Source organism: Neomonachus schauinslandi, chromosome 7 (genome assembly GCF_002201575.2).
Source record: "Neomonachus schauinslandi chromosome 7, ASM220157v2, whole genome shotgun sequence".
NCBI lineage: Eukaryota > Metazoa > Chordata > Mammalia > Carnivora > Phocidae > Neomonachus > Neomonachus schauinslandi.
This window is the reverse complement of record NC_058409.1, coordinates 1,116,848-1,132,785: the sequence shown is the minus strand read 5'-3', so window position 1 is coordinate 1,132,785 and position 15,938 is coordinate 1,116,848. Positions and strand designations below refer to the sequence as shown.

Genomic DNA, 15,938 nt, shown 5'->3' with positions numbered 1-15,938 from the left:
GGGTTCTAGAGGGGAGGGGGTGGGAGAATGGGTTAGCCTGGTGATGGGTATTGAGGAGGGCACGTTTTGCATGGAGCACTGGGTGTTATGCACAAACAATGAATCATGGAACACTACATCTAAAACTAATGATGTAATGTATGGTGATGAACAGAACAATAAAAAATTTAAAAAAAATAAAAAATAAAAATAATAATTATGTATATCAACATTGTTCTTGTTATATGTGTAAATTGATTTTTTTTTATATCTCTTTGTGCTGACAGGCAGTGAAGAGAATCAGGCATGACCAATGTCACATTGGTGACAGGATTTCTCCTTGTGGCGTTTTGTGATATCCAAGAGCTTCAGATAGTATATGGGGTGCTCTTCCTAGTGATTTACCTGGCTATCCTGAGTAACCTTCTCATCATTACTCTCACTACCATAGACCTACAGCTACAAACACCAATGTACTTTTTCCTGAAGAACTTGTCTTTCCTGGGTGTCTTCCTTTGTCTGTCCCAATCCCCAAATTCATTGTCAACAGCCTAACGTACAGAAATTCCATTTCCACTTTAGGATGTGCCTTCCAGTTACTTTTAATGACTTCCTTCTCAGCAGGTGAGATATTTGTCCTCACTGCCATGTCCTATGACCATTATGTAGCCACATGCTGTCCCTTGCACTATGAGGTCATCATGAATGGTGATGCCTGTACATTGCTGTCACATTTTTTATGCCATTCTGTGGCTCCAATGTGATCCCACAGTTTTTCTCTGATGTTTCCTCATTGCTAAGGATTTCCTGTTCTGAAACGCTCCTGGTAGTTTACACAAGTATTGGACTAGGTATGTGTTTAGGCATGTCTTGTTTCATCTGTATTGTCATCTCTTATGTTTATATTTTGTCCACCGTGCTGAAGATTCCAACCACAAAAGGCCAGTCAAAAGCTTTTTCCACATGCTTTCCCCATTTCATTATTTTTGCTCTTTTTATTGTAACTGCTTATTTTGTTTATCTCCAACCATCCTCAAATCCACCCTCAGTTATTGACAGGCTGCTTTCTGTGATCTCTACTGTGGTACCTCCAATACCTATAACTCAACCCTATAATCTATAGCCTGAGGAACAAGGACATGAAACAGGCTCTTATGAGATTGCTGTACAAATCTTGTGGTCAAGAGTCTCACTCCATTTATGGACACTGAGAAACAAACTGAGGGTTCTAGAGGGGAGTGGGATGGGGGGATGGGTTAGCCTGCTGATGGGTATTAAAGGGGGCACGTTCTGCATGGAGCCCTGGGTGTTATATGCAAACAATGAATCATGGAACACTACATCAAAACCTAATGATGTAACGTATGGTGATTAACATAACATAATAAGAAAAAAAAGAAAAAAAAAGGGTCTCACTCCATTTAACACTGTCTAACATCAGTTAGTGTCCTACTGATCACAGTAGACTTTTTCTCATCAGTTAACTCATTCTTAACTGCAACGATTGAGACAAAAAGTAAAGTACTCACATACACTTAAGGAAATAAATGCTCAAGTGCTGAATTAACTGATTCAAAGTTTGGATAATAGCATTTTATCCAGCTAACACATAGGTGTGATGTTTATCACTCAGCAACCTTCTTTGACAAAGAATCTCTCTATTTGTAGTATAACTTTCCAAAAGAATTGCTTATGTTGTTCACAATGTTTGTAAGTCTGGTCATTGAATAATACATTTTCTCTATTTTATTCCCTGGATTTTTTTTTTTTAAATGAGGCACTTCAACAGTTATAGTACCATAAAAAGCATGCGAGCTACCAAATTTCTCATTGTGGATGGACTTTCTTTTGGCTTGTTCACTAGTGCCTACAATATGATTTTTTATTACTTTGTATATAATCTACCTAGAGATTCTATGTCTTATAAAAATAACTGTGGCTTTATATTGACTTATTTCTATCCTTAATTATTTGGAAAGAATACAAAGGTTTCTTAGATATTTTCAACCATGTTCTGTTTTTTTTAATCTTTTTCTTTTAATTTTATTATATGTTAGTCACTGTACAGTACATCATTAGTTTTTGATGTAGTGTTCCATGAATTATTATTTGTGTATAATATCCAGTGCTCCATGCAATATGTGCCCTACTTAATACCCATCACCAAGTTGACCCAACCCTCACCCCCTTCCCCTCTAAAACCTCCAGTTTGTTTCTGGGAGTCCATAGTCTCTCATGGTTCATCTCCCCCTCTGATTCCCCCCTCTTCATTTTTCCCTTCCTTCTCCTAATGTCCTCCATGCTATTCCTTATGTTCCATATATAAGTGAAACAGTATGATAATTGACTTTTTCTGCTTGACTTATTTCACTTAGCATAATCTCTTCCAGTCCCATCTATTTTGATGCAAGTGGTGGGTAGTCATCCTTTCTGATGGCTGAGTAATATTCCATTGCATATATGGACCACATCTTCTTTAGTAGACTTTAAAGTCCATCTGGAAAATCTCTACCTATGGAAACTGTGTTACACACAATAAATGAGATCACCCTATCGGCTGTAGCTGCCCTGTTTGTAAATGTATTATCTCCTGAGATTAGCAGATTGGTAAAAATGCAGAAAGTAAGATGGGAGGCAACTAGTCTGATGGAACACATTACCATAGCTGAGTACATGGAAAGAACTTTCAAACAAGACCACAAACAGGGGCGCTTGGGTTGCTCAGTTGGTTAAGTGGCTGCCTTCAACTCAGGTCATGATTCTGGGGTCCTGGGATCGAGTCCTGCATTGGGCTTCCTGATCAGCAGAGTGTCTGTGTCTCCCTCTCCCTCTGCCTGCTTCTCTCCCTGCTTGTGCACTGTCTCTCTCTCTATCAAATAAATAAATAATTTTTTTTTAAAAAAGACAAATTCATCAAGGTATTGTCATAGAGCTATAATAGTTCCATGGACTGACACCTAAATAAAGACCAGGGCCACCCACATCACAGTCTCCTATGAGTTTATCACCAAAATACTTTCCAAGGGATGAATATGTCATTTGTAATCAACTAGGACACTGAAAAAAATTATCCTCCAAGGTTTTATGCAAGCCCTTCCACATCAACTCAAGTGTCCCCATATCTATTCCCTTAGGATGCTCCCAGAATTAACAGGACTCCAAAGGATTCTCCAGTTATTTGCTCCTACAGCCAAGTAGAAACTACAATTAAAATGAATGGGATGTGATGTACTATATGTTCGCTCATTTAATTTAAATTAAAAAAATAATAATAAATGGGAAATCCTGCTAAAGTCTGATAGGACCAGAGGTTTTCTCTCTACTTGAACCCACACTTATAAGACAAAAGTGCTCTTGTAGTTTAAAAAAAAAAAAATCTATCTCAGCAGGTACCAATGATTCTGGGACATTTCACTGAAAAAAAAATCATTTTTGCTCCATACCATAGACCCAGTCAATGTTTTAGGTAGAAATTGGTTCTCTAAATTTAAAGGGTTAATATTTTGCCTCCAGTGGAGACCTCACCTTAAAATTCCCTGATGAACATGAGCCTGATCTTTTATACTCCTTATGATCTACTCTTGATATAGAAGAGGGATGATAATGACAAGAGTCCCCTAATATAATTAGGAACCCAAAATCTATGCTCTACTGCTAATATTGGCATTGGGAGGATGAAAAAAAAATGCAGAGCCTATAACAATTCAGAGAGACACAACTAAACTTCTTCATCAATTGCTTAAGTAACCATTAAAGCCTAAAGCCACAGAAGACCTTACACCAGAGGCAAAAGGCCTAATTGTCCAGTGACTGATCATTCCCTTTACCCCAAATGCATACCAGCTGACAGTGTAGGTGAAAACAATCTCTCCTTCTGATAACTGGCATGAGTTCTTTTGTTGACCTGATTTAGCCCAATATTATGGGATAGTTCCCCACTCAAGTAGTTAATATTGGGTAGTTGCAGCAGAGTCAACTTGGAAGCATTTATATCTCAGATTTGCTTCTTTTGGAAAGGTCCTATTTTGCTGGTTAAGAGTGAGTACAAATGAGACTATGATCAGGAACCTTTTGTTATATCTTGAAAATATTGAGAGATCTGCTACTCCAGCTATTGCTGCCCAACAAAAATCCTTATACTCTGTGGCTAAAATTGTGTTTGTTTTGTATTGTTTTAAGATTTTATTTATTTATTTGACAGAGAGACACAGCGAGAGAGGGAACACAAGCAGGGGGAGTGGGAGAGGGAGAAGCAGGCTTCCTGCCGAGCAGGGAGCCTGATGTGGGGCTCAATCCCAGGACCCTAGGATCATGACCTGAGCCGAAGGCAGATGCTTAACAACTGAGCCATCCAGGCGCCCCCTGAAGTTGTTATTGATGATAAGATACCTCTTGACTATGTTATAGTTGTTAGGTGTCTCTACTTTGGTCAACACCAACTGCTATACCTTGATTAACATTTATGGGGAAGTTGAAACTCAGCTATATAAGATTACTGAACAAGCCACTGGCTTGGGAAAGTGACTTGTTCAACAGGGTCTTTCTTTGACCTATTTGTTCTTGATTTTTGTTTGGGTCTTGGGGAATTTGGTTCTATGTGCTCTATAGATATTGGAAATTGATTCTGCTTACAATAATGATAGTAGTCCCTCTGGTAGTCTCTATTCTCTCAAAAGCTTTAAATGCATGCTCATAGCCATCAACCACCAAGGAAGTGTTGTACCTAAGACTGAATGTTAACAAAGGAAGAAAAAGAATGAGTAAGTTAAAAAAAATGATAACCCAAATATCCTTCTACAGATGAATGGATAAAGAAGTGGTACGTATTCATATATAATGGAATATTACTTTGCCATCAAAAAGAATGAAATCTTGCCATTTGCAAGGCTGTGGATAGAACTAGAGGGTATTATGCTAAACAAAATAAGTGAGTCAGAGAAAGAAAAATACCACATGATTCCATTCATATGTGGAATTTAAAAACAAAACATATGAATATAGGGGAAGGGGAGGAAAAATAAAATAAGTTGAAAATTGAGAGGAAGGCAAACCTTAGCAGATGCTGAACACTAGGAAACAAACTGAGGGTTGCTGGAAGGGAGGTAGGTGGGGGGAAAGTAAATTAGGGGGATGGGCATTAAGGAGGGAACTTGTTGGGATAAGCACCAGGTGTTGTATATAAGTGATGAATCACTAAATTCTACCTAAATAAATTTAAAAAATAAAGTAAAAGCTTCTGCACAGCAAAGGAAACAATCAATCAAATTAAAAGGCAACCTATAGAATGGGAGAAGATATTTGCAAATGGCATATCTGATAAAGAGCTAGGCTCCAAAGTATACAAAGAAGTTACAAAACTCAACAACAACAACAAAATAATCCAGTTAAATAATTTGCAGAAACCATGAATAGACATTTCTCCAATGAGGACATCCAGATGGCCATTAGAAACATGAAAAGATGGTCAATATCCTTGATCATCAGGGAAATACAAATCAAAACTCCAATGTTATATCACTCCACACCACTCATAATGGCTAAAATCAACAACACAAGAAAAAATAGGTGTTGGTGAGGATGTGGAGAATAGGGGACACTTGTGTACTACTGATGAAAACTGGTGCAGCCACTGTGGAAAACAGTATGGAGGTTCCTCCAAAAGGTAAAAATAGAATTGCCATATGATCCAGCAATTGCACCACTAGAAATTCACTCAAATAATACAAAAGAGCACTTCAAGGGATACACCAACCTCGATGTTTATAGCATCTTTATGTATAGTAGCCAATGCATGGAAACACCCACGTGTCCATCAATTGATGAAAGGATAGATATGGTATATATACACTATAGAATATTATTCAGCCATAAAACAGAATGAAATCTTACCATGTGTAAATACATGGATGAAGCTAGAGAGTTATACTAAGTAAAATAAGTTAAGTCTGAGAAAGACAAACAACATATGATTTCACTCATATGTGGAATTTAAGAAACAAAACAAACAAGTGAGTGGGGAAAAAAAGAAAGAGAGGGAAACCAATAAACAGACCCTTAACTATACAGAACAACCTGATGGATACCAGAGGGGAGGTTGGTTGGGGGATAGGTTAAATAAATAATGGGGATTAAGGAGTGTACTTGTGATGATTACCATATGTTGCATGGAATTGCTGAATCACTATATTTTACAACTGAAATTAATATTACACTGTATGTTAAATAACTGGAATTTAAATAAAAACTTTAAAAAAGAAACATGCTAAATACACAATACTTCATTATTGCTATTTGAACTTGCTATAATGAAAGTAAATGAGCGTATTGGGGAAAATCTTCATGCTGGATGCAGCTTGCATTTTGGCTGGTCTGAACTAGACCTGCTAGCCTTAGAGCCAATACAAGGGGAAAATTAGGCTGAAAATAAAGATACTTAAAAGAATTAGAGTGAGGGGTGCCTGGGTGGCTCAGTTAGGTTGAGTGTCGGACTTTGGCTCAGGTCATGATCCCAGAGTCCTGGGATTGAGCCTCACATCTGGCTCCCTGCTCAGTATGGAGTCTGCTTCTCCCTCTGCCCCTCACCCCAGTCATGTTCTCTTTCTATCTCTCAAATAAATAAATACAATCTTTTAAAACAAAGAATTAGAGTGATTGATATGCAATATTGGAGAAAACAAAAGGAACACCCAATGAACTCATTTTAGCAGGATGGAAATTTATATCAAGAAATATAAAATGTCAGGGCTCCTGGGTGGCTCAGTCGTTAAGCATCTGCCTTTGGCTCAAGTCATGATCCCAGGGTCCTGGGATAGACCCCCACATCGGGCTCCCTGTTAAGCAGGAGGCCTGCTTCTCCCTCTCCCACTCCCCCTGATTGTGTTCCCTCTCTCACTGTCTCTGTCTGTCAAATAAATAGATAAAATCCTAAAAATAAAAGAAATATAAAGTGTCAAGTGGGCAATGATGGAGTTAAAAGGGAGGTCCCAACATGGACCTCTCAGAGATTGTGTAAACTAAGTGATAAGAGCCTCTTCTTGTCCCTCAATATCTGAAGGGACAAAACCAATTTTACATTATTTATCCTGGTTTGGAGGACCAAGTTGAAAGGCAAAATTGATTGGGTGCCTGGGTGGCTCAATTTTTAAGCAACTGCCTTCAGCTCAGGTCATGGGCCCAGGGTCCTGGGATCGAGTCCCATATCGGGCTCTCTCCTCTGCGGGAAGCCTGCTTCTCCCCCCCCACCCCCCCTTGCTTGTGTTCCCTCTCTCACCGTGTCTCTCTCTGTCAAATAAATAAATAAAATCTTTTTAAAAAATTATTTTAAAAAAATTTAAAAAAAGAAAGGCAAAATTGATCATGCAATACTTGGCATCAAATTGCCTGAGATGAGGGTACCGCAATCTCCTCATTAAAAATAATGACAGAAAGGGGCAGGGTCCCTCCATCTGACCTTCAGTAGGGAACTAAAGACATGCATGTGTAAAGATAAAATGGACAAAGATAGAGAACACGCATTTATGTGACTACTTGAAAATTGAAACATTTCTTGTCTGAAAGAGTGGAGTATAGAGTCATGAAGGGCTGGCACACACTTCATTCCTGAATGTAAAGAGGGCTAAAAGAAAGTCCCCATTGGATAGAACAGGGGTTGGGAGAATTTTGGTAAAACTATATAATTCTTCCATTCCTCTATGTCACCTCCAACTTATTTTTCTTACCTGAACCAGTGATTCCAGGACCAGTGTTGCAACCATGGTGCCAGATACAGAGATGATCCTTAATTCAAAAGCCGCAACTAAGCCTTTGAATCTGTGTGTCAGAACTCATAAGGCCTTAGTGGAATGGACTTTGGCTTGACTGCTTTGGAGAAATTAGGGTCGATAGTGAAGGCAGATATACTGCTTATTATTTAAGACAGCCCCCTAGCTCTGTACCTATGTGATGCTACCATATATGAATATAGGTGCACTAAGAGGATGGCATTTGCCACACTACCATTGCCCTTAGCACTAGGGACCAGCACAGTGGCTGAATCTAATGTCCCTCCTCAAAGTGGAAAATATTGGATAAGAATCAATGATAGGTGGGGGAAATAAATAATAGGAAAGTTTAAACAAAAGTATAAATGGGTTATGCAAGGAGGAAATCTAGTGATTTTTGTATATCTCATGAGAGGCTCAGAATAAGAAATGATATTCATCTCTTAGCTCAATTATACCAAATGGCTGAAAGAGCGAAGCCATATGTTGCCAAGGTCTCTCAAATTATTAGAACCTGACAAGGTTAAATGGAAGCCTATAAACTTGAATGACATGATTATGGGGGACATTTTGGTCATGCAATATGATATTGTTGTGGCTCCGTTTTTAAGTTCAGAGTGGAATTCTAGCAATATGTCATTATCCTTGGAATCTTATTATTCATGTTTTATCTACTATCATATCACCTCACACGTGTCAAAATGGCTAAAATTAACAACACGGGAAACCAGTGTTGCAAGGATGTGGAGAAAGGGAAACCCTCTTACACTTTTGATGCAGCCACTCTGGAAAACAGTATGGAGGTTCCTCAAAAATGTTAAAAATACTGCATCCAGCAATTGCACTGCTATATATTTACCCAAATAATATAAAAATTATGATTTGAAGAGAAATATGCACCCCAATGTTTATAGCAGCATTATCAACAATAGCCCAATTATGAAAAGACCCCAAATGTCCATCAAGGGATGAACAGATAAAAAAAGATGTAATTACATATTCATATATGTACAGATTAGATATTCATATATGTAATCTGTATAATTATGTGTTAATTTAGTCAATAAAAAAGATTCAATCTTGCTATTTGCGGTGATATGGATGGAACTAGAGCATATTATGCTAAGCAAAATAAGTCAGAGCGAGAAAGACAAATGCCATATGATTTTATTCATATTTCGGACTTTAAGAAACAAAATACATGAAAATCAGTGGGCGGAGAGCAGCAAACCAGAAAACAGACTCTTAACTGTAGGGAACAAACTAAGGGTTGTTGCAGGGAAGGTGGGTGGGAAATGGGTTAAATGGGTGACAGGTATTAAGGAGGTCACTTGTGATGAGCCCTGGCTGTTATATATAAGTGATGTATCACTAAATTCTATACCTTAAAGTAATATTACACTGTATGTTAGTTAATTTGAATTTAAATAAAATCTCAAAAAAGAAAATAAATGTGTCTTATTTTATCTCCAAGTATTTGAGCTTTTCCAGCTATTTTTCTCTTACTGATTTCCACTTTAAATCTGCTACATTTTGAGGGAATATTTTGCATGCTTTTCATTTTTTTAACTTGTTGATGTTTGTTTTATGACCCAGAATGGACTCACTCTTGGTGAGAATTCTATGTAAATTTTAGAAAAATGTGCATTCTGTTGCTGTTGTAGTATTCTAGAAATGCAAATTACATCCAGTTGATAGATGGTGCTATTCAGTTCAACTGTTCTTACTGATGTTTTTCATTCAGGATCTCGCAATTATTATTTGACTAATGTTACAGTATCCAACTGTAATAGTGGATTTTTCAACTCCTTGGCATTTTGATAGAAACTGATAGGTTTTCGCACACACATACCTATGCACTGTTAGGCAAATACACATGAACGATCATTATGCCTTCACAAATCACTGACCCAGTTATCATAAGGTAATGTTCTTCTTTATCCCAGCTAACTTTCCTTCTCTAAAGTCTGATTTTTGATTTTTCTGACATTATTAAAGCTACACAAGATTCCATTTTATTAGTGTTAGCATGGTGTATCTTTTTCCATCTCTTTAATTTTATTCTATTTGTATTTTGTATTTATAGTGTGTCTTGTTTTTAACTCACTCTGTTTTTTGGGGGGGATTCACACACTTTTTTTTTAATTGAAGTATACTTGCAACAAGATATTATAGTAATTTCAAATGTACAGCATAGTGATCCAGTAATAGTATACATTACAAAAGGCTCACAACTGTCAGTGTAGTTTTCATCTGTCAACACATCATACAAGGTTGGTACAATATAATTGACTATATTCCCTATGCTGTATTTTTCATCCTTGTGTCCCATTTATTTTATAATTGGGAATTTGTTCCTTTTGCTTTCCTTTCCCCATTTTACCCACCACGCAATTAGCTCTCCTCTGGCAACCTTAGGACGTGCATGTGAGGTATACCAACTGGCCCATGTGTGTGCTTCATGATGGAGTCTTTGAAGTGGTTAATAGGATGAGTCTCTTTGACAGTTTCCCACTTATGGGTGCTTATTCACTCACTCTTACTTCTGAGATCTCTCTTGACACTGATCTGTGCTGTCATGGGGAAGCACTGACATGGATAAAGTGAAACTGCTCCTTTTTTTGGCCTCAATGCATTCAATCTTGGATATTTTGCTCTAATGGTGTGCTTGAGATTCTCCACTGGATTTCTGTGATGCAACAAATGCATTCTTGTCTACATGTAATTGTCAAATTTGGTGTTCTTTGGGGGTAAAATGATATAAAGCTCCTAATCTATGATTTGTTAAAATGACTCAAATTACACAAGACTTAAAAATTGTGTATAGTGTCCAAGAGATAAGTGGGAAAATGACATTTTTCTTAGTTACTATTGTACATATATTGGCTAATTTTGAATTGAGAAACATTTTGACTTCAATGAAGAATCATGAGTTTAGTGATACAATAAATCATTTTTAAACTATAACAGTATTGAATGTGCTTTTGGAAAATATGATAAGTTAAAAATAAGTAGGTAGAAAAAACATAGTAAGCTCTCACATATGTTGAAGTACATGCTTTTTGCATTTGTACACTGCAAATACTCAGGAAAATTAAAAAAAAATACATGGGAAAATGAACAAAATGAAAAAAAATCACTTTTTTCCCCCCAGGGAAAGAAAACAGAAGTGGAGATGAAAAAAGAAATTTAGGTTTTTCCATTATCTTATATCTTAAATATTTTATATGGTATAAGGAATGATATCCTTCCATGAGAAATATTTTAAAAAATCAAAATCAGTATCAAAAAGACACAGCCAATCACTTTTGTTCAGTCATGGGCTTATAAATTAAAATCAATCCATTACATAACAATGTAAAGTGTCAAAGATATCTATTAAAAGTATTCTTGTTATTAATTAGAAGGTCTCATGGCCGGTAACCCTACTGGGTAAAAAAAGGAAAAAAAATCTCAACATAGACCTAATTCTTTGCACTTCCGACTTTGTGTCATCTGTGATGGCAACATGAGACAGCATCAGAACTCATGGTTAATGCAGTTAATTAGCGCTCATTCTAATTAGTCAATTGTAAACATGCACAAAAATGCAAGACCCATATAAGTACATTTGAACTTGTGCTTACCAGATGGAGAGAAGACTGCCTGCCATTCAGCAACACACTGGAAACCAGACCAATAGCAATGTTTAAACAGGAATTTTTATCCCGTTGGACAAAAGGTCCAGCTTTTAACTTCTCTTCCTATGGAGAAAGTGCCCTTTATTAAGCTCATTTTTATCCTCGGTATTTAAATAATTGACCCTTATAATCAGGGAAACTTGATTCTTCTTAGGTAAGTGAATTTCTTCCAAACCTCTATGCATCTACTGTAAGCTTCCCAGTGTCATTCCAGCTTTCTTGTTATGTCTAAGTAGGTAAATTTATTTCACTTCTTTGCATTCCACGTTCCTTCAGGAAAATAAGATAGTATTGTATTTCAATTTTGTTTATTAGTTACATAGGACGCATATGTCTTTATTGAAGAAAAATACATGTATCATAATAAATAATACATACATGTTTCTAGGATTTTATTGGCTTTTAAAATAAAGCTCACACAGTATCTTCTTAAAACCTTTGTATCAGTATTAGTTATTCTATTATAACCTTGATTACGTGGAAGATATGTACTAGTATCTTGGTCTTCACCATTGTCACAGAAAAAAAAGACAAAGATAATTTTTAGCTCTATCCATCTTTTCCCTCCCCATTTACCTATGTTATAACAGGATAGAGAGAATTAAAGGGAGAATAATCTCTCAGTTATCCATACTGACTTCAAATACACCAAGAACACAGTTCACATTGAACCGAAGCCATTTTCCAAGAATGAGCAAACAAATTACTTTATTGTATTCCAAATTTCTCTGCTACGTTTTAACCTATTCAAGCGAAGTCAAAAAATCCCTAATTTATGGATATGGGAGGTAATATGTGTCTGTTTTATGTCCTTGCACAGTGAAATAAAGTTCTCAGGCACCAATCTGAGTGGCTGTGCAGGGCTGCCTTTGCAAGCAAGGCACCAGCAGCTGAATCCTGCACGTAGCTTTTGTTTATTTATTTATTTTTATTTTGTCAGAAAAGCAAGGACAGATGCCTCCAAGCATGGGAGGGGAGGACAAAGAGATGGCAAATACCCTGAAGCCTTAAAGCAGGCTTGCACTCTCCCCTATGGATAGGCACTCAGGGAGTCAGACATGGATAAGGGAGGAGAGGGAACTTTGTGCTACCAAAGGTGCAGAAAAGGGGGGCCTGGGGGACTGAGGGACTATGAAAGACATATTCTTTCATAATTCCTAACTTATGCCCTGCCCCTGGGATCTTGGGATCCTGCTTCTACTGGGCCATTGTGTTCAATAGCCCAAGAACAGGAACTGTGCTGACATTTCAGCTGCTTCCACAATCACTCCTTAGGGCTTACAATATATTCTCTAAGAATAACTCTAAAATGTTATGCATAAATTTTAGGCTCTCCCATGAAAAAATATTCTAATCTGCTTTATTGACTATCTTAATATATTTTTTCTACATGCATTGAAGAAATTATAGTTTGCAAGATATGCTTTACCCCAGGAAAAACTTCACAATCAGTGAATAACAAAACCAGCAAAGAGTCAGATTCTAAGATTCAAGAATATTTTTCCCAAAAAATATCATCATGCCTGAGAAATTAACCAATGTGACCCTAATAACAACATTCTTGCTCATGGGATTCCCTGAGGATCAGGTGCTACAGAGACTTTATGCTGCTTTCTTCTCCCTGGTTTACCTGGTGGCACTGATGGGGAACCTCCTCATTATCACCCTCACCACCATTGACCAGCATCTCCAAACCCCCATGTACTTCTTCCTGAAAAATTTGTCTTTGATTGATATCTGTTACATCTCTGTCACTGTCCCCAAATCTGTCATGAACTCTCTGACCAACAGCCATTCCATCTCCTTCGTGGGATGTGCCGCACAGGTTTTCCTTGTTGTTTTCTTTGCTGGCGCAGAGTTTGCCCTCCTTCTGGTGATGTCCTATGATCGCTATGCAGCCATCTGCTGTCCTCTGCACTATGAGGCCATCATGAATAGAGGTGTGTGTGTGCAGATGGTGAGAGCATCATGGTTCAGTGGGTGTGTCTATGGATCCATCCATGTAGCAGGCACATTTTCTGTCCATTTCTGTGGTTCCAACATAGTGCATCAGTTCTTCTGTGACATTCCATCATTGCTCACGCTTGCTTGTTCTGGGGAGCAGATTCTAGAATATGTGTTTATTATTGTTAGTTTTTGTTTTGCTTTTGTAATTTTTACTTTCATGGTTGCTTCCTATGCTTATGTTGTGTCCACTGTCCTAAGAATCCCTTCTTCACAAGGCAGGTTTAAAACCTTCTCCACCTGTATGCCCCATCTCACTGTGGTAACCTTGTTCCTCTCTTCTGGATTTATTGCATATTTAGGTTTAAACTCAAAATCCTCATCATCATTGAACCTCTTTATGTCTATATTATATTCTCTGTTACCTCCCAGCCTGAATCCTGTCATTTATAGCTTGAGAAATAGGGACATGAAAGTGGCCCTTGAGGGCACCTGGGTGGCTCAGTTGGTTAAGCAACTGCCTTCAGCTCAGGTCATGATCCTGGAGTCCCGGGATCGAGTCCCGCATCGGGCTCCCTGCTCGGCAGGGAGTCTGCTTCTCCCTCTGACCCTCCCCCCTCTCATGTGCTTTCTCTCTCTCATTCTCTCTCTCAAATAAATAAATAAAATCTTAAAAAAATAATTAAAAAATAAAATAAAAAAAAAAGAAAGTGGCCCTTGGAAAAAAAAATTTTATGAAAAAAATGACACCAAATATATAAATATTCAAAATATCCATGACTCTGATCCTCACTAATGTGTATCAAATTATTGGTTTATACAATTAAGTTGATAATCACAAATAAAAATTCTTTCAAATACAAATTCAAATAATTTTGAATTATTGGGTTTATACAACTTGTTGTTAAATTTTTAGATATGTATTGTAACAATAGTGCTGCTCCATAGGATGCTACATTTTAAGGCAAGATGGGCCTGAATGTCAGTGGACAGTCTTGGCAATTTCCAATTCAGGGAAAATGTTCCAATCATTATTTTCACATCAATAGGTTACTGGTATAAAGTAATATTACTTTTCATCTCACATTCATCCTATTCAGCACTGTCTTAATTCTCACTTTAAAATATTTTATAATAGTTTCAAATTTTATATATTTTATTATTATTCTAGATTGTGATTTGTGTTTTAATTTACTCTTGCAGTAGTTATTAAAAATGAGTAATTAATTCCAAATTTGCTATTTTTTCTTTTTTCTTTCTTTCTTTCAATTTATTTATGTTAGAGAGAGACAGAGTGTGAGCAGGGATAGGGGCAGAGGGAGAGGGCAAGAGAGCATCCTTAAGCAGACCCTGTTGAGTGTGGAGCTTGATGCAGGGCCTGACCCTGAGATCAAGTCCTGAGCCAAAACCAAGAGTCAGATGTGAAATGACTGAGCCATCCAGGCAACCCCATTTTTTTCCCCTTTATTTGTTTGTATTGGCAAGAATATTTTTAGAAGCTCATTTTTATTGATTTCTTAACTAATTAATCCCACAATGTTGGACTTGCAAAGTTTACAATTATAAGTCTTTAGAAGATTTTATAGGCACGGTATATTGTTAAGAGATGTCATTGGAAATCACATAGCGACATTTTTAAAATTAATGAGATTAGTTTGCAAAGGAGATATTTCTCACTAGGCAATCCAAACAAGAAAAAAAAATGTTATTCTCACATATCCAGGAACAGGATAATTAATAGAAGATAACATGTTTTATTCTTGCACTTACTATTTTTAAATTTTATGTTTCACAGAAATGATGTAGAAATTTAATTAATGTACCAAGAAATTGAAAGTAAATTTTAATATACTTCCCAAATTTTAATATGCTATTTTTCATTTATTTCTAAATTTATTTCTATTTATGCTTACTTTTATCATTAAATTTCTTTTTTATTAAATGTACTTCTGGTTTACTTCTGTATATGAATACATTTGCATGGAAATCAATTTTCTTTTAAATGATCTTGGCTTTTATTCCGTTAACTTTCCCTTCAATTTTTCCTGCTATCATCACATTCTTAAAATTCTTGCAATCTGTCTTCTTTCTATCCATCTCATTACCCACATGTTTATTTAACTTCTCTCTTAAAAAATGATGTTTTACAGATTTAATATCAATTGTGGCATAATTTCTCTATCATTTGACACTTTACTCACTAGTCCATACCCTTAAGGTTCTTCTTTACCTTTCATCTTTCTGATAAAATTAGAGGTGATGTGATACTAGTTTGCTCTAGTCTTGGAACACTGACCCTGATGATGATGATGATGATGATGATGATGATGACATGCCTGACTATTGGTCTAAGTGCTTCAAGTGATTTTGCCCGTTATTTCCTATATCTCAGAACAGAAATTCTGCAATGTAACTACTATTGATTTTTATATGAAAAACTGGAATCAGTAAATGTTATGAAACTAAAGTCAGTTAGCCAGTAACTAGCACTGTAACCACCTAATCTTAACAAGGATACTAGTCTGTATTAACTAAAGATGTGTTTGGATATTATTCTCACACCAAAAGTTTTTGC

At 36.6% G+C, this 15,938-nt stretch overlaps 1 protein-coding gene and 1 pseudogene across 1 annotated transcript; both read left to right on the top strand.

The window, feature by feature from the left end:
* Positions 1-285: 285 nt before the first annotated feature.
* Positions 286-1,190, top strand: LOC123325299 (annotated as a pseudogene).
* An 11,748-nt stretch (positions 1,191-12,938) lies between these two features.
* LOC110580241 (olfactory receptor 14A16-like) lies at positions 12,939-15,728 on the top strand. The gene is made up of 2 exons (XM_021689900.1): positions 12,939-13,859; positions 15,645-15,728. Exons 1-2 carry the CDS (start codon positions 12,939-12,941, stop codon positions 15,726-15,728), a joined length of 1,005 nt encoding a protein of 334 aa, XP_021545575.1.
* Positions 15,729-15,938: the final 210 nt, after the last annotated feature.